We start from the raw sequence: 25036 nt of genomic DNA on the forward strand, positions 1-25036 counted from the left end.
TTGCATCCCAAATATGATCATGTCAAGTTAATAGTGTACTAAATACAAAATATGGCTATAATAATACCACAGTGAGTACTTGTTGTGATAGTGAAGTGTCCATGATGTTGATATTATTAAAACGGCATCCCCACCTTAAAAAATGAATAATGAGGCCCTTTCAGATCCCAAAGATGCCTAGATTCTTAATCACATGGCCCAGTCAGCTGCATATACTATAGGCTGGCACCTTTGACGCAATACTTTTATTCTAGTATGGCATTGTGTTCTTAGATTCATATGGTGTGTGGTGGTACATTTAACCCCTTAGATACTGTAAATGGTAGGATAAGTAAGTTGAACCTAACCCTAACACTAACCCTAACGACACTGCTAACCTTAAGTCTAACCCTAACCTTAAATGAAGACCAAAAAGCACATTTTTGTTTTCATTCATTTTTATGATAAAGTCAACTTTGACTTTGCGGCTGTGGTAACTAGTGACAACCATAGTAAAGCCAGTGAAGTTATTTGTGGTGGTATTTCTGCCAGACTGCACTTTACTGGACCAAACCATTACTGCGATAAGGTTAAACACCTGCCACATGTGTATGCCATTTGCAAAACATCATATTTCTTAAATGTAAATATGTTTTTGTTACTAGTTGATTAAGATATATAAGATGTTTTCACCTTAGAAAACATCCAGTTGCGCACCCTTCATTGAGATTGAATATTTAATAGCGTCGGCTCCCACATTGTGCACACGGCAGCATCACCCACTGCCTGCAATGGCGTTGTCTATCGGTGTGTAGACCACGGCTTGTGTGTCAAAGTGTCAATAAGGCGACATAATACTGGACTATCGACGTGCTTGAATGGAAATGTCGTATTGGAGGGGATTTATAACGATAGCAGAGTATTTCATGTGAATTTTTACGGGACTATTTTATGTCGCGGTCATTTATCACATGAAGCAATGAACGTAAGTCACTCTTTTGTTTTGTGCTTTGTGAAACATCGAGAGTAGCCTGGTGGAAACAGTTAACTTCTGCTTTTTCTATACATGATAAACAACACTATGCAGTAGGGTTATCGTTTTCCTTTTTCATGGGCTACTGAAATGAAAGAATGTATTATAATATATAGAGTTCATATGGAGCTGACAACCATGCCTGTGTGGGTGATGCGCGTCTATCTGTTCGACGTAGGATAAAGCTCGAGCTGATACAATGTTACACGTTCGAGTTTTATCTTCTGCATCTAGAAGTTTACCATTTATGTCCGACGTTGATAAAATGGCTGGGTGGATGGGATACTGCTTTCCGAAAATGATTCCAGCACGTTTATCTCGTTTATCATAGCAGCAACGGGTGCATTTGCAGAACGTTGCAATTTTGCATTTTTGTTGACCAGCTGATGATGAAAACATTTTGTAAAATTTATCCGATATGTTTTCACTTTGTAACATTTAAAAATGTATCTTTGTTCTCGTGTGTCTTAAGTGTTTTCCACCTGATACCCTACGTAGCCCATGTGGGATTTTTTTTTATTAGCAAATGTGAATTTCACAAACAGGGTGGTATGATGAAATGACATTAATGTAATAGTAATAACACATACAAACACATTTGAAATAAGGGCATTTTATATTGAAATGAAAATTGCGTTGTTCATACTAAATTATATAAACATTATGTAAACACATGGAATCCACAGTGTATTTGGATCGTTTTTATCAATGGATTATATCACAGTTATGTGTGTTGTGTGTAAACAACTCCCCCTTGCACCCTTTCCCAAAAACCGTCTAGCCTGCATTTTTCTGCCTGCCTGTCTTTATGAGCTGAACTGTCCTCCAGTCCTTGTATTAATCGAGATGATCATGCAGAATGCCTCGGGACGGGGCGGTGGTGAGACAGTAAACTACATGGCCTCAGACCTCAGGTTTAGGATGGGCTACTATCCTACACTGAAAAGATTAACATTAGGGACATAATAGAGAGAAGGCATGTCTCTATCACACAAACATAGAATTTATGTTGCAAGGTGCTATAGTTCACATTTATTCATGTATTCAACAATGTTCAAGATGTTTCATGTTTAGTTGAGTCCCTATCTTCAGATGGCCCACATATGATGTCAATCACCCATATTGATCAATGCTTGTTTTAGCTGACACGTGAGTAAGTGAGTATTGATTAGATAAATGGGTCAACTCACTGCTTTCTAAACAGAGGCATCATTACCTTCAGGATGTGTTTTAGTATTGATGGGGATAAATCCATTCAGTTGAATACCGGGATATTGTTTTTGACAATATATCGTATTGTATCGTTTTGACAGTATTGCAATATTTTTTGGGGCACTAGTTGGCTGTACCAAAACTCCAGTCTTTTTCCATCGTAGATTGTTCTCCATCTTCTTTTTAAATAGGGAGCCAATTTGTTTTCAGCACTTTTATTTCCATGACTGATCAAAAAATAGTTTTCTCATGGCTCTCTCTTGTCCCTCTGCAGCAGACATATGGTGATCAATATGTTTGGTCTACGGAATCGCAATAAAATCACAGTATTGAATTGCAATACATATAGAATTGTGAGAATCTCAATACATATCGTATTGGCACCTAAGTATCACGATAATAACGTATCGTAAGGTCCCTGGCAATTCCCAGCCCTAGCTTTTAGAGGGCAAATATATTTTATATTCAGTGCATTTCTTGTGCTAAGAGCTTTTAACAGATAGAGCATCGTCTGTGATTACGTTGCACTTTAAGTTAAGATTCATTCATGCTAGGAATGGTGTTTATGAAATGTTCTAATGCTGGATTGCAATTGATCTCCACCTCATATTGTAGTGTAAAGTATAATTATGACAGTTTGGTTGGTATCTCTTGTATCTAACAGGCATCGCCTTTTCTTTCCCAGGTGTCCATGGCCCCTAATGACGTGTGAAATCAAATCACAGTGATAATCACACAGGCAGGGAGCTCGCTGGATACTACAGTAGTATATGTGAGATGAAGGCCCAGCGATGCTGCTGAGATCCTCTCCGCCTCCTCACCTCTGACGCCATCATGCTGAAGACGGAGGCCTCGGGGGAGAGGAGCAATCTCCGGAGCGCCTCCCCCCACCGCAACGCCTACAGGACGGAGTTCCAGGCCCTAAAGAAGGCCTTCGACCAGCCACCCCGGCAGGACAGCAAGGAGCCCCAGCTCAAGGACACCGAGCGGGTCACCCAGCGCCGGGGACGACAGTATGGTGCCCATGTCAGCCGCATCAAGGACATGTTCATGCAGATGCAGGGCACAGAGAGCTCCGGTACTTCCACCAGGCGGGAAGACCCGTCGCCTCAGAAGATGACCAAGCCCACCAACTTCATCAACAAGGTGGACGGCTCAGTCATCAAGCTCACACAGCACCCTATAGCAGACCAGACCAGCGCAGGGTCAAAGGTCGTAGAGACCAGGAAGCTGTTTGAGCAGCAGTCACGTGACGCGTCCCAGTCGCCTGTCTACTCCTATGGCCGGGAGAAGAGGGGTTCCCATGAGCACCTGGACGACTGGCGAGGGTCGCGCTCCAACAGGGGCAGCACAGACTCCCTGGACTCGCTGTGTTCCAGGACGGAAGCCCAGTCACCCACCGTAAGCCAGCTGAGCGCTGTGTTTGAGAACGTCGACCACCAGGGAGGGGGAGGAGGGGGCCCATTCCGGCGAGGCTATGGAGGCCGGGCACTCTACTCCCCTGATAACTTCCACCGGCACGGCGACCTCAGCGAAGATGACTCGCGCCAATCCCCGGTGCGTGGTGGAGGGTACAGAAACCGCGTGGGGGGCAAACTTCCCATGTCCTCATCCTCAGAAGACCTCCTCAGCCCTAGCCCGCTGTCGGAGACGGTGGAGCTAAAACCCTTCCTGCATGAGGAGGAGCCCCAGGAGAGAGAGGAGACAGCGGGGGAGTTAGGACAGAGGGACAGGGAGAGACATCCTGTAGGGGCCACCACCAATGGAGGGGAAGTGAACGGATCGTATGAGGAGAAGCAGGCAGAGGAAACCGACACCTCCAGAGAGACGTCGGGAGTCTGCACGGACTCAAGGCCCACAAATGATGCCACCGTCGGGGACAAGACTTCCGAGGACACCTATGATACCCCAGCTACCCCAGCCCAGGATGAAGCCCAGGACGAGGCAGAAGCCCGTGGGGAGGAGGTGGAGGTGGAGAAGGCCTCCTCCAGGCCCAGGGTCTCTCCAGAGGACCAGGCAGAAGAGCCCAATGAGGAATACAGTGGGAACGAGAGGGTGATTTTTAACGCGGACGGAGACGCTTGCTACCAAGGCTGGGGGGAGAGCTGTACTGACCCTGAGGATGACCTTTACGGTGATGATGACGTCATCTATGACCCCGGGAATGATCTTACTGAGATCCCTGGTCTACCAGAGGAAGAGAAGGAGGATATCCCTCCGAAGAGGAAACTACGCTTCAGCACCAAACCCATGATGGTAAGTCTGTTTTTTCATGTTGTGGCCTTTGACCTCATCAGTGTTGGGTAATATTTCCGGGTGTAAGGTGCTGGGTCAGTTTCATATTTCCCCCACTAATGCTTAAGGTTAGGATTGATGGAGGAAAATGTGATCCTAGATCTGTTAACATTGAATGTTTTTTGGGTCATATAATTATGATGAGATAATCTGAGTTTAGCCGACACCCTTCATGTCCCAAAATACCATTTATAATACCATCAGTCAGGTGATACCATTAGTCAGGTGATACCATCAGTCAGGTAATACCATTAGTCAGGTGATACAATTAGTCAGGTGATACCATTAGTCAGGTGATACCATTAGTCAGGTGATACCATCAGTCAGGTAATACCATTAGTCAGGTGATACAATTAGTCAGGTGATACCATTAGTCAAGTGATACAATTAGTCAGGTGATACCATTAGTCAGGTGATACCATTAGTCAGGTGATACAATTAGTCAGGTGATACCATTAGTCAGGTGATACCATCAGTCAGGTAATACCATTAGTCAGGTGATACCATTAGTCAGGTGATACCATTAGTCAGGTGATACCATTAGTCAGGTGATACCATTAGTCAGGTGATACCATTAGTCAGGTGATACCATTAGTCAGGTGATACCATTAGTCAGGTGATACCATTAGTCAGGTGATACCATTAGTCAGGTGATACCATCAGTCAGGTGATACCATTAGTCAGGTGATACCATTAGTCAGGTGATACCATTAGTCAGGTAATACCATTAGTCAGGTGATACCATTAGTCAGGTGATACCATTAGTCAGGTGATACCATCAGTCAGGTGATACCATTAGTCAGGTGATACAATTAGTCAGGTGATACCATTAGTCAGGTAATACCATTAGTCAGGTGATACCATTAGTCAGGTGATACCATCAGTCAGGTAATACCATTAGTCAGGTGATACCATTAGTCAGGTGATACCATTAGTCAGGTGATACCATTAGTCAGGTGATACCATCAGTCAGGTGATACCATTAGTCAGGTGATACCATTAGTCAGGTGATACCATCAGTCAGGTGATACCATTAGTCAGGTGATACCATTAGTCAGGTGATACCATTAGTCAGGTAATACCATTAGTCAGGTGATACCATTAGTCAGGTGATACCATTAGTCAGGTAATACCATTAGTCAGGTGATACCATCAGTCAGGTGATACCATTAGTCAGGTGATACCATTAGTCAGGTGATACCATTAGTCAGGTAATACCATCAGTCAGGTGATACCATTAGTCAGGTGATACCATCAGTCAGGTGATACCATTAGTCAGGTGATACCATTAGTCAGGTGATACCATCAGTCAGGTGATACCATCAGTCAGGTGATACCATTAGTCAGGTGATACCATTAGTCAGGTGATACCATTAGTCAGGTGATACCATTAGTCAGGTGATACCATTAGTCAGGTGATACCATTAGTCAGGTAATACCATTAGTCAGGTGATACCATTAGTCAGGTGATACCATTAGTCAGGTGATACCATTAGTCAGGTGATACCATCAGTCAGGTAATACCATTAGTCAGGTAATACCATTAGTCAGGTGATACCATCAGTCAGGTGATACCATCAGTCAGGTGATACCATTAGTCAGGTGATACCATTAGTCAGGTAATACCATCAGTCAGGTAATACCATTAGTCAGGTGATACCATTAGTCAGGTGATACCATTAGTCAGGTGATACCATTAGTCAGGTGATACCATTAGTCAGGTGATACCATTAGTCAGGTAATACCATCAGTCAGGTGATACCATTAGTCAGGTGATACCATTAGTCAGGTGATACCATTAGTCAGGTGATACCATTAGTCAGGTGATACCATTAGTCAGGTAATACCATTAGTCAGGTGATACCATCAGTCAGGTGATACCATCAGTCAGGTGATACCATTAGTCAGGTGATACCATTAGTCAGGTGATACCATTAGTCAGGTAATACCATCAGTCAGGTGATACCATTAGTCAGGTGATACAATTAGTCAGGTAATACCATTAGTCAGGTGATACCATTAGTCAGGTGATACCATTAGTCAGGTAATACCATTAGTCAGGTGATACCATTAGTCAGGTAATACCATTAGTCAGGTGATACCATTAGTCAGGTGATACCATTAGTCAGGTAATACCATTAGTCAGGTAATATCATTAGTCAGGTGATACCATTAGTCAGGTGATACCATTAGTCAGGTGATACCATTAGTCAGGTAATACCATTAGTCAGGTAATACCATTAGTCAGGTGATACCATTAGTCAGGTGATACCATTAGTCAGGTAATACCATTAGTCAGGTGATACCATTAGTCAGGTGATACCATTAGTCAGGTGATACCATTAGTCAGGTAATACCATTAGTCAGGTGATACCATTAGTCAGGTGATACAATTAGTCAGGTAATACCATTAGTCAGGTAATACCATTAGTCAGGTGATACCATTAGTCAGGTGATACCATTAGTCAGGTGATACAATTAGTCAGGTAATACCATTAGTCAGGTAATACCATTAGTCAGGTGATACCATTAGTCAGGTGATACCATTAGTCAGGTGATACCATTAGTCAGGTAATACCATTAGTCAGGTGATACCATTAGTCAGGTGATACCATTAGTCAGGTGATACCATTAGTCAGGTAATACCATTAGTCAGGTAACTTGTATTTGGAGATTTGAAAATAGAACACTCCTCAACCTACAGTACCAACAGTAGCTATGCCTCTCTGATGAAGATGATGATGATGATGATGAGCAGTAGAGCGTAGCAGCCATAGACTTATTGAACTATCTAGACAAAGCCTGGGGGTCTGGTAGCAATGTGGTATTCGGGGTCACACTGCTGCCTTCTGGGTAATGTGTGCATGAAAAGCTAACCGTATATTCGTCATCATTCTGGCTCAGCGCCCAGTCGGTCTTCACACCGGCAGACACCTTGATGTGTTTTAACCTCCATTCCATCAGTCAGTCAGTTCATCAATGTTCTTGGTATTATTCACTAGCCACAAAACGGAAGCAAAGTGGCTGAAGTGGGCAGGGGCTACCTGAACTTGTTTTGGGTTTTAGGTTGCAAATGTTTTGCTACGGTTTGCACTAATGAATACGACCCAGGTCTCCAAGTGGGAAATGGTGTGGATTGATTGGGTAACATTGTGAGCTGTGCATTAGACGTGTGTATCCTGCTGAGTCATGTTAAGTACATTTCTGAGAATATGAAACAGGACAAGGAATTACGTTGATGTAGATTTTTAGAATATGTTTTCATCACATTTATCCATAGCAGGTGAGATGAATTCAGCAAATTTATTCAGAATATATAAAACTTCATGTTATTACAGTTCTTTTTTCAAAGGATTACATCCAGTTTATAATGGGTGCGTCTCGATTCAAATTCCTCCAGTTGGTTTATTTCCTTGTTCTTGAAGATCTGTTGACTCTCTGCAAAAACAATGACTTCCCTGTCTGTGTTATTGCTACTGATATGAACAATAACACTGATCAAGAACTGTGTGTGTGTGAAGGGAGGTGTGTGTGTGTGTGTGTGTGTGTGTGTGTGTGTGTGTGTGTGTGTGTGTAAAGGGAGTGTGTATCAAGATCAGAGGCTAGCTAAGACAAACATTCCACAGGTTGGGGATCGATCCTATTAACATGCTGTAACGGAGTAGAACAATTACCCCAGTTATATGTGATGTTGGACCGCTAATCTTACACACACACACACAGGAGCAGCCGGAACACACACTAATGGAGGCACATAAACGCACACACCAGCACACACACATATATACACACGTGTGTGCTGTGGCTTTTCCCTTACCGAAGAGGATAGGATCAGCGAGGTTTACTTTTCTGTACAGTATGAAGTATATCATATTCTTTGAATTCCATTATCAGATCACATCCCCACACTACGCAAAAATGTTATTCTCAGATAAGCCAGCTAATTGTAAACGTGATACTGTATATAGGTCTGCCAGCCGTGCTGCCCAATGTATAATAATGATGCAAATAAACCATAACCAGCCATCACAATATGAAACATTGACTGCTTTTAAATCATGAATATTGGGTTATGTCACGCCCTGATCATAGAGAGCCCATGGTTCTCTATGGTGTAGTAGGTCAGGGCGTAACTAGGGGGTGTTCTAGTTCAATATTTCTATGTTGGTGTTTTGTATGGTTCCCAATTAGAGGCAGCTGGTAATCGTTGGCTCTAATTGGGGATCATATTTAGGTAGCCGTTTTTCCCACCTGTGTTTGTGGGATATTGTTTGTGTTGGTGTTTGTGTCACCACGTAGTCGCGTTGTGTTGCTTGGTTATTGTTAAAAAAGTTTCACTTTAAATAAATATGTGGAACTCAACAAACGCTGCACCTTGGTCCGTCTCTTACAACAACCGTGACAGAATATCCCACCACACAAGGACCAAGCAGCGTGTTCATGAGGGAAAGGAGTTTTGGACATGGGAGGAGATCATGGGAGGACACAAGACCCTTCCTTGGCGGGAGTCGCAGAGGATGCAGGAAGGACAGCGACGACGCCGGGGACCGCGACCACAGAAACACCAAGATTTTTTTTGGGGGGGGCACATGCTCCTACTGCTCCTATTAATATACAATATAAGAACTCAAAACATTTCCAAAGAGGTTATTGTTCCAAGACAGTGTGTGATACAATAATAGAAAATACAAAAACTACACATTGTGGAACATTCAAATTGAGTTTTGAGACTCTAAAATCAATCATGGTCAAACGTGTGTGTGTTGAGTTGAAATGTTAAGCAGCTCCAGACATCTGTTCTCCCAGAGAAGGTATTACCTCTTGCTCTTTAATCATATATAATATTAAACCAAGGCAGTGTTTCTTTCTCCTTCTCTCTCTTTCCCCTCTCCTTCTCTCTCTCACCCCTCTCTCTCTTCCCCCTCTCTCTCTTCCTCTCCTCTCTCTCTCTCCCCTCTCCTTCTCTCTCTTACCCCTCTCTCTCTTCCCCCTCTCTCTCTCCCCTCTCCTTCTCTCTCTTCCCCCTCTCTCTCTTCCCCCTCTCTCTCTTCCCTCTCCTCTCCCTCTCTCTCCCCTCTCCTTCTCTCTCTCACCCCTCTCTCTCTTCCCCCTCTCTCTCTTCCCTCTCCTCTCTCTCTCTCCCCTCTCCTTCTCTCTCTTCCCCCTCTCTCTCTTCCCCCTCTCTCTCTTCCCTCTCCTCTCCCTCTCTCTCCCCTCTCCTTCTCTCTCTTACCCCTCTCTCTCTTCCCCCTCTCTCTCTTCCCCCTCTCTCTCTTCCCCCTCTCCTCTCTCTCTTCCCTCTCCTCTCCCTCTCTCTTCCCTCTCCTCTCCCTCTCTATCTCTCTCTCTCATCTCCTTTTCTCTCTCTCCCATCTCCTTTTCTCTCTCCCCCCTCTTCTTCTCTCTCTCTCCCCTCTCCTTCTCTCGCTCAACTCGGCACACAGCGAACAAACAGTGTTCTGTCTTTTGTTCAGGCTCATGAAAGAGAACAAGATATTTCTCCCTGAGCTTGGCCCTTCACTGGGGCTGACCACGCAGGAGACCCGCTTGACCCCGAGGCAGGCAAACTTACAATGAAGAACATTGAAAAGAATAGATGTAGTCAGTTAATCTTACTTTAAAAAATATATCCTTCTTGTAATATGTCTTGATCTCTCTCAAAGTGGATAAATCTATCTTGACATCCCGTTTCTAAACATTAAAGGGACAATCTGCAGTTGCTACATTCATTTTTGGAGTTATAAATGAATTATATTTACCTATTGATTCTTGAAGAATTTAACTTATGAATAACTCAGGAGCTTAAAGTACTACTTAATATTGGTATTTTATTAGGATCCCCATTAGATGTTGTGAAAGCAGCAGCTATTCTTCCTGGGGTCCACACAAAACATGTCATACCCCATCAGAACCCAAAATGTTTACGCCAATGTTTGTAAACAAAGTAAATGTAAACAAGCACTATATAGACTATAAACATGGTTAAAACTATAATCTTGATATAATGGATGGTCAGTCCTTTCATTCACTTTCAGTCCTTTTCATGTCTAATCGTTTGAGAGTGGTTACATTTCTCGTGCTCCAGTCCTCAGCTTTTCTGTTGTTTCAACCTCTGATTCCCGCTTTAATAGATCTGAAAATCAATTTGGAGGCTGCTGGCGGCTTGGGGAAATCTGGTACGTAAGCTTGTGGCGGCTGGCGATATAAAAACACACTTTGTCTATTCCTTTCTGCATTGATGCACACAGATGCAGAAATATCTATTTATGCCGGTATACTGCTCTATACAAACAGAATGCTTGTTTAACTAATTGATTTTTATTGTATATATCTAGGCACCAGATGAGATGTTTTCCCCTCCCGACTTACGATCTCCATACACCCATTTATCTGTCAGTGTGTGGAGGGACATTGCTTGGCTCTTTTCCTGGAGGGTCTGGGTCTGACACATAGGACATCAGTCTTACTGGTCATTACAGCCACTCAGCTTATCCTTGGCATCATGGCCTCCTCAGCTAGTCATTGTCTGCATCCAAAAAGTCAGCCTTTTGCCTACTTAGTGCACTACTTATGACCAGGGCCCATTGGGCTTTGGTCAAAAGTAGTGCACTATAAAGAGAATAGGGTGCCAGTAGTGCACTATAATGTGAATAGGGTGCCATTTAGGGCGGAGACATGGCCAGGCTACGTCACATCTCAAGACTCTGCTGTGCTGGTGTGTTACTGTGCAGCTCCCTCTGTAGCTACCAGGTTCTACAGTCACTGTTCATATCATATAGGATTAGAATGGTCAATACAGAACATGAAAAATGGGATGCTTTAGGATTCTTTGATCTATATAGCTCACCCTTAATCCACCCTTAATCATTCTGGGGAATAGCAGAATACGTACACAGAGAACTACAGTACTGTGTGCCTTTGCACCAAGGACTTTTCAACATTACCCGTAGCAACTAACTGTCTGTTCTAATTGAATGGTCATTTACTCTTGTTCAGGATACTGGTAATCCAAACAGGGGCCTCTACCACCTCTTTCTGAGATTCTCTTCCTGTCACTGTCCCCTCTCCTCTTTATTGCCTTTAGTAAATACTGGCTCTTGTGACAGATTCCTTGCCTGAGACCTAGAAACTTATGTTAGATCTCCAAGCTATCACAGAGGCTTTAGCTCAGTGGGCTACCACAGTCATGTGGTCTGACGGAGACTCTGGTTCAACCCCAGTGGGTCACACCTACTGTTGTGCGGGACACATAGTCCCTCGCTTTCTCTGATTCCTTCCCTCTCCTCCTCTCTTCCTCCACTTGAATGGCGTTTATAGCAGCTGTAATGAAACGTTTGTGTCTAATATTGAAAAGTCGTTTTTGCCTCAGCTGTGACATGTTGATTTTCTAATGGAATGAAGCACATGTGAAGGACTGACTGGTTGGCAGAGGCACTAGTGAATCAACATTGAAGTGATTGTGTAATTGTATCCTCTCTGTGCTGCACTTACATCAAATAGGCTAGCGTTTAGTCCGTTAGGGTTTTTGCTCACCGTTTAGCCTACTGTACTCAATCAGTTACATGCTGAGTAGTGAAGAATGTAGCTCTGAAGAACCAAAGGCATATTAAATCAATGTGGAGAGGAGTAGGTCTATTCTGAGAGGGGCTGAATTTATTGACCAGTCAGCATTACGGAGAGTATGGACAGTTTTATGTTGTACTCTACCTTTGTTTTCATTTGACTCTGATAAAGGGTTGGAATTGTCTATTTAGGGTGTTAGTGTGCGTTCCTATACAAATGAATCCAACCACCTCAAACCAAATATGTTTTCTATCTCTCTCTCTCTCTACATGATTTGACAGTCCATGAAATAACATCATCATCTGAAAATGTCACCTTTGGTAAATCTAATGTTAACCCCTGCAATTGGCAGTTACAGTCTTGTTCCATCGCTGCAACTCCCGTACAGACTCAGGAGAGGCAAAGGTCGAGAGCTGTGCGTCCTCCGTAACACAACCCAGCCAAGCCACACTGCTCACATAACCCAGAAGGTAGACACACCAATGTGTCAGAAGGGACACCACACACCTGGCGACCATGTCAGCATGCATTGCACCTGACCCGCCACAAGAGTCACTAGAGCGTGATGGCACAGGAACAACCCTGCCGCCCAAACCCTCCCCTAACCTGGACGATGCTGGGCCAATTGTGGGTCTCCCGGGCACAGACAGCTGCGACAGAGTCTGGACTTGAACTAGGATCTCTAGTGGCACAACTAGCACTGTGATGCAGTGCCTTAGACCACTGTGCCACTCGGGAGGCACCCTCACGGGAGGCACCCTCACTGTAGCCTTTCAACAGGATTAGGTCCTTTAGGCTGGCTACAGATCTGTTTGTACTTGAGCCAACAATGCAGACTATCAAAGGTAGTCCGAGGATTAATTGTCTAAAGCACATCTGGACAAGGCTATAGCATAGGGGCTAAAGAGCCTCCGGAAGAGGCTGATATTCACTTGGACAGAGAGACAGAGGATTTGGTTCATATACAGTTGAGAGGTTGTTTTCCCTTCTAAATATTCAGAGAGATTTTGGTGATATTCTTGTGTAAACAAAACCATCGCATACAGGTCTATGACAATGTCTCTCTCTCCCTCTCTCTCTTTCTCCATCCCCACCCTCCCTCTGACTGAACTCAGTGAAGCAGTGTGACTCCCTCCCGTCAGACTGAACAATCTGTAATCTGTGTTGGGCTGTAATGAGACTGAATATGTAATCTGTGTTGGGCTGTAATGAGACTGAACATGTAATCTGTGTTGGGCTGTAATGAGACTGAATATGTAATCTGTGTTGGGCTGTAATGAGACTGAATATGTAATCTGTGTTGGGCTGTAATGAGACTGAACATGTAATCTGTGTTGGGCTGTAATGAGACTGAACATGTAATCTGTGTTGGGCTGTAATGAGACCGACCATGTAATCTGTGTTGGTCTGTAATGAGACTGAATATGTAATCTGTGTTGGTCTGTAATGAGACTGAACATGTAATCTGTGTTGGGCTGTAATGAGACTGAATATGTAATCTGTGTTGGTCTGTAATGAGACTGAATATGTAATCTGTGTTGGTCTGTAATGAGACTGAATATGTAATCTGTGTTGGTCTGTAATGTGACTAAACATGTAATCTGTGTTGGTCTGTAATGAGACTAAACATGTAATCTGTGTTGGTCTGTAATGAGACTAAACATGTAATCTGTGTTGGTCTGTAATGAGACTAAACATGTAATCTGTGTTGGTCAGTAATGAGACTGAACTTGTAATATGTGTTGGTCTGTTATGAGGTTGAACATGTAATCTGTGTTGGTCTGTAATGAGGCTGAACATGTAATCTGTGTTGGGCTGTAATGAGACTGAACATGTAATCTGTGTTGGTCTGTAATGAGGCTGAACATGTAATCTGTGTTGGTCTGTAATGAGGCTGAACATGTAATCTGTGTTGGTCTGTGATGAGGCTGAACATGTAATCTGTGTTGGTCTGTAATGAGGCTGAATTTGTAATCTGTGTTGGTCTGTAATGTAATCTGTATTTTTCCACATTTTGTTACGTTACAGCATTTTAAAATTGATTAAATTAACAAATGATCCTCAGCAATCTACACACAATACCCCATAATGACAAAGTAAAAACAGATTTTTAGAAAGTTTAGCAAATGTATAAAATATTTTAAACAGAAAGACCTTATTTGCATAACTATTCAGACCCTTTGCTATGAGACTTGAAATTGAGCTCAGATGCATCGTGTTTCCATTGATCGTCCTTGAGATATTTCTACAATTTGACTGGAGTCCACCTGTGGTAAATGAAATTGATTGGACATGATTTGGAAAGGCACACACCTGTCTATAAGGTCCCACAGTTGACAATGCATGTCAGAGCAAAAACCAAGCCATGAGATCGAAGGAATTGTCCGTAGAGCGCTGAAACAGGATTGTGTCGAGGCACAGAAGGGTACCAAAAAATGTTTTGCAGCATTGAAGGTGAACACAGTGGCCTCCATCATGCTTAAATGGAAGAAGCTTGGAACCACCAAACTGAGCAATCAGGGGAGAAGGGCCTTGGTCAGGGAGGTGACCAAGAACCCGATGGTCACTCTAAATGGGGTCTAGAGTTCCTCTGTGGAGATGGGAGAACCTTCCAGAAAGGTCCAACTCTGCAGCACTACACCAATCAGGCCTTTATGGTAGAGTGGCCAGACGGAAGGCACTCCTCAGTAAAAGGCACATAACAGCCCGCTTGGAGTTTGTCAAAATGCACCTAAAGACTCAGACCATGAGAAACAAGATTCTTTCGTATAATGAAACTAAGATTGAACTCTTTGGCCTTAATGCCAAGCGTCACGTCTGGAGGAAACCTGGCACCATCCCTACAGTGAAGCAGGGTGTTGGCAGAATCTTGCAGTGGGGATGTTTTTCAGTGGCAAGGACGGGGAGACTCGTCAGGATCGAGGCAAAGATGAACAGGTCAAAGTACAGAGAGATCCTTGATGAAAACCTGCTCCAGAGTGCTCAGGACCTCAGACTGGGGCGAAGGTTCACCTTCCAACAGGACAACAACCCTAAGCACACAGTCAAGACAATGCAAGAGTGGCTTCGGGACAAGTCTCTGAATTTCTTTGAGTGGCCCAGCCAGAGCCCAGACTTAAACCTGATTGATCATCTCTGGAGAGACCTGAAAATAGCTGTGCAGCAACGCTCCGCATCCAACCTGACAGAGCTTGAGAGGATCTGCAGAGAGGAATGGGAGAAACTCCCCAAATGCAGGTGTGCCAAGCTTGTAGCGTCATACCCAAGAAGACTTGAGTCTGTAATCGCTGCCAAAGGTTCTTCAACAAAATACTGAGTAAAGGGTCTGAATACTTATGTAAATATTTTATTTTTAAATAAATTAGCGAACATTTCTGAGGTGTTGTGTGTAGATTGATGAGGGGAAAAAAACAGAATAAGGCTGTAACCTGATAAAATGAGGAAAAGTCAAGGGGTCTGAATACTTTCCGACTGCACTGTTTATCCCTCTGTGTGTATTATTCATGTTGTGGTGTTTTTGTTTGCTTGTTTCGGTGACACCCAACTCTCTGGCGTTACATTTGTAACTATCCAGGAAACCTGAGCCGAGGCCTGTGGTTATGGAGGCCTCCTGCCCAGTCCGTCGTCAGTTGTTGGTCGATGATGTGTAGAGAGGTCTGTATCAGTCGCCTCTGGTCCCCTCCTGTGACTTCACCGTCCTCTCACAGAGGCAGAGCGCTTCGTATTGTCCCGATGCCCTGTTCTTACAGAACACCAGAGTAGTATCCCAAATTGCACCCTATTCCCTAGTGCACTACGTAGGGAATGGGGTGCTGTTTGGGACTGAACCTAGGAGGCCTCTTAACAGTGACACAGTGTTCAGTGTTGTGCAGAGCCACCCAGCTAACAGTGTTACTGCCATCTCACTCCGTTCTCTCGCCTGTTGTGGTTCAGACACTAATGCATCAGAGATTCTCTGAGGCCAACACGTGAAAAGTTAAAAACACATACAATACAGTATGTTGCACAGTATACAATGTTCAAGTGAGCTACTGTGGTCAACTGAGTGAAGGAATGATGGAATGGTTGAAATTCTCTATGACAGTTTCCATGATATTGTCAGTGTAGCTCACAATCTATCAGGCAACCAACCCAGTCATTCTAACTAGCCTAATGAATAACATGGGATTTGAGAGGGCGTATGGATTGAAGAGACACATTATAGTAGTTAGTGCCTTAACAACCATGGCGCTTTTGTTAGCATGGAGAATGTATGCCCCTCCTGCCCACACATTGCATGCCTTCCAAATGGCACCCTATTCCCTGTACAGAGCCCTATGGGCCCTGGTCAAAAGTAGTGCACTATAAAGGGAATAGGGTGCCATTTGGGACGTTACCATTGTATGTGAAGGAAGGCGAATGCATGTCATGAAGGAGACAATTGTTGACTTCCCATTCAGGGTCTGTCATTCTTTCTTGAACAGATAAGCTGCCAACAGGGTCAGCGACAGGGTCATGGGGGTCATGTCAAGCAGGGTCATGTCAAGTAACAAGCCAAGCAAGCAAAAGTAACCTGGATGGATTTATAGGCCTGTATGCAAACATTTCCGGATAGGTTGTCTTTCTAGAAATGTCTACCGCTGTGCTTGTCAGACTAGAGATCTGTTAGTGTGCGTCCCAAATGGCACCCTATTCATGATGTAGTGCACTACTTTTGACCAGGGCCCATAGTTCTGACTCATCACATTCTGGCTCCACAACAACATGCTCTTTTCACAGAGGCCAATGTCACTCTGCTCTGCTCTGACTGAGGGGGAAACATCTCCCATCTCTTTCTCTCTTCCTTGCAGTAGTTTCTCTGTCTCTCTCCATTCTCTGTTTCTCTCTCTCTCTCTCTCTCTCTCTCTCTCTCTCTCTCTCTCTCTCTCTCTCTAATGACAGGTAGGCCATCATTGAAAATAAGAATTTGTTCTTAACTGACCTGCCTAGTTAAAAAAAGTTAAATAAAAAATGAAATAAATAAAATAACCCATCTTCTCTCTCTCTCTCTCTCTCTCTCTCTCTCTCTCTAACCTTCCTTTTTCTCTCTCTCTCTTTCTCTCTTTCTCTTTCTCTCTCTCTCTCTCTCTCTCTCTCTCGCTCTCTCTCTCTCTCTCTCTCTCTCTCTCTCTCTCACAATTCAAAGGGCTTTATTGGCAGGGGAAATATATGTTTACATTGCCAAAGCAAGTGAAATAGATATAAACAATAAAAAATGTACAGTAAACATTGCACTCACATAAGTTCCAATGGAATAGACAATAAACAAAATCTAAATAAACAAGGGAAATATTAGTAAACATTAAACTCACAAAGGTTTTAAAAGAATATTGACATTTCAAATGTACAGTGTTGTATCAATGTGCAAATAGTTGGAGTATGAAAGGTAAAATAAATGAATAGATAAATATAGGTTGTATTTACACTGTTGTTTGTGCTCTACAGGTTGGCCTTTTGTCATGGCAACAAGCCACACATGTTGCTGCAGTGACTGCACACTGTGGTATTTTGCCTTACAGATATGGGAGTTTAGCAATGTTTGATTTGTTTTCAAATTCTTTGTGGATCAGTGTGATCTGTGGGAAATATGTGTATCTAATGTGGTCATACATTTGGCAGGAAGTTAGGAAGTGTAGCTTAGTTTCCACCTCATTTTGTGGGAAGTGTGCACATACTGTAGCCTGTCATCTCTCGAGAGCCAGGTCTGCCTACGGCGGCCTCTCTCAATGGAAAGGCTATGCTCACTGAGGATTTTCTTAATTTAGGGTCAGTCACAGTGGTCAGGCATTCTGCCACTGTGTACTCTCTGTTTAGGGCCAAATAGTGTTCCAATTTGCTCTGTTTTTTGGTTGATTCTTTCCACTGTGTTTTTGCTTTCTCATAATTTGGTTGGGTCTAAATGTGTTTCTGACCTGGGGCTCTGTGGGGTCTGTTTGTATTTGTGAACAGAGCCCCAGAACCAGCTGGCTGAAGGGACTCTTCTCTTGGTTCATCTCTCTGTAGGTGATGGCTTTGTGGTGGAATGTGTGGGCATTGCTTCCTTTTAGGTGGTTGTAGAATTGAACTACTCTTTTCTGGATTTTGTTAACTAGCGGGTACATTCCTAATTATACTCTGCATGCATTGTTAGGGGTTTTGCATTGTTCACAAATATATTTTTGCAGAATTCTGCAGAGTCTTTATTTGGTGTTTGCTCCATTTTGTGAATTCTTGGTTGGTGAGTGGACCCCAGACCTCACAACCATAAAGGGAAATGGGTTTGATAACTGATTTAAGTATTTTTAGCCAGATCCTAATTAGGATGTTGAGTTCAATGTTCCTTTTGATGGCATAGAAGGCCCTTCTTACCTTGTCTCTTAGATCGTTCACAGCCTTGTGGCTGTTACCTGTGGTGTTGATGTTAAGGGCGAGGTAGGTATTCTTTGTGTTCTCTAGGGCCACAGTGTCTTGATAAAATGTGTAGTTTTTTCTTGGCTACTGGACCTTTTTTGGAACACCATTATTTGTGTCTTACTGAGATTTACTGTCAGGGCCCAGGTCTGACAGAATCTGTGCAGAAGATCTAGTCCCTCCTTGGTTGGGGACAGAAGCACCAGGTCATCTGCAAACAGTAGACATTTGACTTCGGATTCTAGTAGGGTGAGGCCTGGTGTTGCAGACTGTTCTAGTGCCCTCACCAATTCATTGATATAAATGTTGAAGAGGATGGGGCTCAAGCTCCATCCCTGTCTCACCCCATGGCCCTGAGGAAAGAAATATGCGTGTTTATTGCCAATTTTAACTGCACACTTGTTGTTTGTGTACATTGATTTTATAATGTCATATGCTTTCCCCCAACACCGCATCAATTTGTATAGCAGACCCTCATGCCAAATTGAGACATAAAGCTTTTTTGAAATCAACTAAACATTAGAAGACTTTGCTTTTGTTTTATTTGTTTGTCAATAAGGGTGTGCAGGGTGTATACATGGTCTGTCGTACGGTATTTTGGTAAGAAGCCAATTTGACATGTGCTCAGGACATTGTTTTCACAGAGGAAATGTTGGAGTCTGCTGTTGAGGATTTTTCAGAGATTGTGCTGGCTCATATTACTCTGTATTGGTTTCAAGTGGATTGGGGTGATCAGGCCTTGGTTCCAAATATTAGGAAGATGCCAAAGCTGAATATAATGCTGAAGAGTTTAAGAATAGCCTATTTGAATTGGTGGTCTGCTTATTTTATCATTTTGTTTAGTATAACATCAACACCACAGGCCTTTTTGGGTTGGAGGGTTTGTGTTTTGTAATTGGAGAATCCATCCAGTGGGTTCTGGTAGTCTTTAATAGTTGATTCTAAGTTTAGTATATGATCATGTGTTTTTGCTCTTGGTTCTTTGTTATATGGTCGAAAAGGTTGGAGAAGTGGTTTATCTGATTCTAGGAATTCTTTTATCACAATGAGCTGTTTTCTGTCATGCTGTTCCTTCTTTTTTCTTAGTGTATTTCTGTATCGTTTTAGTGTTTCACCTACCGTAGGAGTCCCCTCAAAGCCTACCATTGACTATGTACATATCCAGCATCCGACAGAGCTGCAGGAGTTGTGACCTGTTTATGTTGGTTATGTTATCGTAGTTGTGCCTGGGGGGGGGGGGCATATGTGGGAGGGAATGTTGTCACCTCCAGGTAGGTGTTTGTCCCACTGTGTGCTGAGGGTTTCAGGTTCTTGTCCAGTTCTGGCATTTAGATTGCCCCAGACTAGTACATGCCCCTGGGCCTGGAAATGATTGCTCTCCCCCTCTAGGATGGAGAAGCTGTCTTCATTAATGTACTGTATGGGGATTCTAGTGGGGGTATATAGGTAGACCACAGGAGGACATGTTTCTCTGATGAGATCATTTCCTTTTGAATTTCTAGCCAAATGTAAAATGTTCCTGTTTTGATTAATTGAATATATTGAATTAGGTCTACCTTATACCAAATTAGCATACCCCCTGAGTCCCTTCCCTGTTTCACACCTGGTAGTTTGATGGATGGGACTACCAGCTCTCTGTAACCTAGAGGGCAACCAGTGGGTCTGTCTCCTTTATACCATGTTTCTTGTAGGATGACAACGTCTGTATTTCTAATTTCTTTAGTGAAGTCCAGGTTCCTGCTCTTTAGGCCAAAGGCAGATGACCTCAGGCCTTGGATATTCCAGGATGAGATAGTGAAGGCTTTGTGTTCCATAAAATATCCAATGTTGTTAGTTGTGTGGTTTTGCCTCAGACCAGTAAGTGTGAGCAGAGCCTGCTGATCATCTGGTACATAACATTGGCTTGGGCTAATGTAAGAGTGGGGTTGGACCTGTTTGCCTGCTCACGGCCTGGGCGTATGTGTAACTTTCATGTTGATGCCCTCTTTGCAGGAGTTGGGAGCATGGGGTGGGCAGGACGGGCAAAGGTCTGATCTGAGGGGGCCTATATGGGGAGTAGGCATGGTTGATTTGGAGGGTATTGATTGGTGGGGGTGGGGATGTGGATGGGGATGTGTCTAGTGGTGCTGTGGTCTGGATGTACAGTAGGTCCTCTAGGTGTAGGTCTGGGGGGGTCTGGTGGTGCTGTGGTCTGGATGTACAGTAGGTCCTCTAGGTGTAGGTCTGGGGGGGGGGGGGGGGGGGGGGGGTCTGGTGGTGCTGTGGTCTGGATGTACAGTAGGTCCTCTAGGTGTAGGTCTGGGGGGGGGGGGTCTGGTGGTGCTGTGGTCTGGATGTACAGTAGGTCCTCTAGGTGTAGGTCTGGGAGAGTGTCTCACTAGTCAGGGCGGGGTGTCTCTCTCTCTCAGACATGTATAGTTACTGTTTATCTCTCTCTCTCTCAGACATGTATAGTTACTGTTTGTCTCTCTCTCTCAGACATGTATAGTTACTGTTTGTCTCTCTCTCTCTCTCAGACATGTATAGTTACTGTTTGTCTCTCTCTCTCTCAGACATGTATAGTTACTGTTTGTCTCTCTCTCTCTCAGACATGTATAGTTACTGTTTGTCTCTCTCTCTCTCTCAGACATGTATAGTTACTGTTTGTCTCTCTCTCTCTCAGACATGTATAGTTACTGTTTGTCTCTCTCTCTCTCAGACATGTATAGTTACTGTTTGTCTCTCTCTCTCAGACATGTATAGTTACTGTTTGTCTCTCTCTCTCTCAGACATGTATAGTTACTGTTTATCTCTCTCTCTCTCTCAGACATGTATAGTTACTGTTTGTCTCTCTCTCTCAGACATGTATAGTTACTGTTTGTCTCTCTCTCTCTCTCAGACATGTATAGTTACTGTTTGTCTCTCTCTCTCTCAGACATGTATAGTTACTGTTTGTCTCTCTCTCTCTCAGACATGTATAGTTACTGTTTGTCTCTCTCTCTCTCAGACATGTATAGTTACTGTTTGTCTCTCTCTCTCAGACATGTATAGTTACTGTTTGTCTCTCTCTCTCTCAGACCTGTATAGTTACTGTTTGTCTCTCTCTCTCTCTCAGACATGTATAGTTACTGTTTGTCTCTCTCTCTCTCAGACATGTATAGTTACTGTTTGTCTCTCTCTCTCAGACATGTATAGTTACTGTTTGTCTCTCTCTCTCTCTCAGACATGTATAGTTACTGTTTGTCTCTCTCTCTCTCAGACATGTATAGTTACTGTTTGTCTCTCTCTCTCTCAGACATGTATAGTTACTGTTTGTCTCTCTCTCTCTCAGACATGTATAGTTACTGTTTGTCTCTCTCTCTCAGACATGTATAGTTACTGTTTATCTCTCTCTCTCTCAGACATGTATAGTTACTGTTTGTCTCTCTCTCTCTCTCAGACATGTATAGTTACTGTTTGTCTCTCTCTCTCAGACATGTATAGTTACTGTTTATCTCTCTCTCTCTCAGACATGTATAGTTACTGTTTGTCTCTCTCTCTCTCAGACATGTATAGTTACTGTTTGTCTCTCTCTCTCAGACATGTATAGTTACTGTTTGTCTCTCTCTCTCTCAGACCTGTATAGTTACTGTTTGTCTCTCTCTCTCTCTCAGACATGTATAGTTACTGTTTGTCTCTCTCTCTCTCAGACATGTATAGTTACTGTTTGTCTCTCTCTCTCAGACATGTATAGTTACTGTTTGTCTCTCTCTCTCTCAGACATGTATAGTTACTGTTTATCTCTCTCTCTCTCTCAGACATGTAAAGTTACTGTTTGTCTCTCTCTCTCTCTCAGACATGTATAGTTACTGTTTATCTCTCTCTCTCTCTCAGACATGTATAGTTACTGTTTGTCTCTCTCTCTCTCAGACATGTAAAGTTACTGTTTGTCTCTCTCTCTCTCAGACATGTATAGTTACTGTTTGTCTCTCTCTCTCTCAGACATGTATAGTTACTGTTTGTCTCTCTCTCTCTCAGACATGTATAGTTACTGTTTATCTCTCTCTCTCTCTCAGACATGTATAGTTACTGTTTGTCTCTCTCTCTCAGACATGTATAGTTACTGTTTGTCTCTCTCTCTCAGACATGTATAGTTACTGTTTGTCTCTCTCTCTCTCTCAGACATGTATAGTTACTGTTTGTCTCTCTCTCTCTCTCAGACATGTATAGTTACTGTTTGTCTCTCTCTCTCTCAGACATGTATAGTTACTGTTTGTCTCTCTCTCTCTCAGACATGTATAGTTACTGTTTGTCTCTCTCTCTCTCTCAGACATGTATAGTTACTGTTTGTCTCTCTCTCTCAGACATGTATAGTTACTGTTTGTCTCTCTCTCTCTCTCAGACATGTATAGTTACTGTTTGTCTCTCTCTCTCTCAGACATGTATAGTTACTGTTTGTCTCTCTCTCTCTCAGACATGTATAGTTACTGTTTGTCTCTCTCTCTCTCAGACATGTATAGTTACTGTTTGTCTCTCTCTCTCTCTCAGACATGTATAGTTAATGTTTGTCTCTCTCTCTCTCTCAGACATGTATAGTTACTGTTTATCTCTCTCTCTCTCAGACATGTATAGTTACTGTTTGTCTCTCTCTCTCTCAGACATGTATAGTTACTGTTTGTCTCTCTCTCTCTCAGACATGTATAGTTACTGTTTGTCTCTCTCTCTCTCAGACATGTATAGTTACTGTTTATCTCTCTCTCTCTCTCAGACATGTATAGTTACTGTTTGTCTCTCTCTCTCAGACATGTATAGTTAATGTTTGTCTCTCTCTCTCAGACATGTATAGTTACTGTTTGTCTCTCTCTCTCTCAGACATGTATAGTTACTGTTTGTCTCTCTCTCTCTCTCTCAGACATGTATAGTTACTGTTTGTCTCTCTCTCTCAGACATGTATAGTTAATGTTTGTCTCTCTCTCTCTCAGACATGTATAGTTACTGTTTGTCTCTCTCTCTCTCAGACATGAATAGTTACTGTTTGTGTCTCTCTCTCAGACATGTATAGTTACTGTTTGTCTCTCTCTCTCTCAGACATGTATAGTTACTGTTTGTCTCTCTCTCTCTCTCTCAGACATGTATAGTTACTGTTTGTCTCTCTCTCTCAGACATGTATAGTTAATGTTTGTCTCTCTCTCTCTCAGACATGTATAGTTACTGTTTGTCTCTCTCTCTCTCAGACATGTATAGTTACTGTTTGTCTCTCTCTCTCTCTCTCTCTCAGACATGTATAGTTACTGTTTGTCTCTCTCTCTCAGACATGTATAGTTACTGTTTGTCTCTCTCTCTCTCTCTCTCTCTCTCAGACATGTATAGTTACTGTTTGTCTCTCTCTCTCTCAGACATGTATAGTTACTGTTTGTCTCTCTCTCTCTCTCAGAAATGTATAGTTACTGTTTGTCTCTCTCTCTCAGACATGTATAGTTAATGTTTGTCTCTCTCTCTCAGACATGTATAGTTACTGTTTGTCTCTCTCTCTCTCAGACATGTATAGTTACTGTTTGTCTCTCTCTCTCTCAGACATGTATAGTTAATGTTTGTCTCTCTCTCTCAGACATGTATAGTTAATGTTTGTCTCTCTCTCTCTCAGACATGTATAGTTAATGTTTGTCTCTCTCTCTCTCTCAGACATGTATAGTTACTGTTTGTCTCTCTCTCTCAGACATGTATAGTTAATGTTTGTCTCTCTCTCTCTCAGACATGTATAGTTACTGTTTGTCTCTCTCTCTCTCAGACATGTAAAGTTACTGTTTGTCTCTCTCTCTCTCAGACATGTATAGTTACTGTTTGTCTCTCTCTCTCTCAGACATGTATAGTTACTGTTTGTCTCTCTCTCTCTCAGACATGTATAGTTACTGTTTATCTCTCTCTCTCTCTCAGACATGTATAGTTACTGTTTGTCTCTCTCTCTCAGACATGTATAGTTACTGTTTGTCTCTCTCTCTCAGACATGTATAGTTACTGTTTGTCTCTCTCTCTCTCAGACATGTATAGTTACTGTTTATCTCTCTCTCTCTCTCTCTCAGACATGTATAGTTACTGTTTGTCTCTCTCTCTCAGACATGTATAGTTACTGTTTGTCTCTCTCTCTCAGACATGTATAGTTACTGTTTGTCTCTCTCTCTCTCTCAGACATGTATAGTTACTGTTTGTCTCTCTCTCTCTCTCAGACATGTATAGTTACTGTTTGTCTCTCTCTCTCTCAGACATGTATAGTTACTGTTTGTCTCTCTCTCTCTCAGACATGTATAGTTACTGTTTGTCTCTCTCTCTCTCTCAGACATGTATAGTTACTGTTTGTCTCTCTCTCTCAGACATGTATAGTTACTGTTTGTCTCTCTCTCTCTCTCAGACATGTATAGTTACTGTTTGTCTCTCTCTCTCTCAGACATGTATAGTTACTGTTTGTCTCTCTCTCTCTCAGACATGTATAGTTACTGTTTGTCTCTCTCTCTCTCAGACATGTATAGTTACTGTTTGTCTCTCTCTCTCTCTCAGACATGTATAGTTAATGTTTGTCTCTCTCTCTCTCTC

General features: G+C 42.8%; 1 protein-coding gene across 5 annotated transcripts in view; it reads left to right on the top strand.

The window, feature by feature from the left end:
• Positions 1–729: 729 nt before the first annotated feature.
• LOC106570463 (neurabin-1) overlaps positions 730–25036 on the top strand; it is a 149525-nt gene continuing 125218 nt past the window's right edge. For all 5 annotated transcript variants that reach the window (XM_014142825.3, XM_014142829.3, XM_014142830.3 and 2 more), the window contains exons 1-2: positions 730–964; positions 2910–4480. In XM_014142825.3, the coding sequence (XP_013998300.2) occupies positions 3059–4480 (1422 nt within the window). In that variant the 5' untranslated portion in view covers positions 730–964; positions 2910–3058. The remainder of the gene's footprint in view (positions 965–2909; positions 4481–25036) is intronic.

The sequence above is a fragment of the Salmo salar genome, chromosome 14 (assembly GCF_965601325.2).
Source record: "Salmo salar chromosome 14, fSalSal1, whole genome shotgun sequence".
In the NCBI taxonomy this organism is placed as follows: Eukaryota; Metazoa; Chordata; class Actinopteri; order Salmoniformes; family Salmonidae; genus Salmo; species Salmo salar.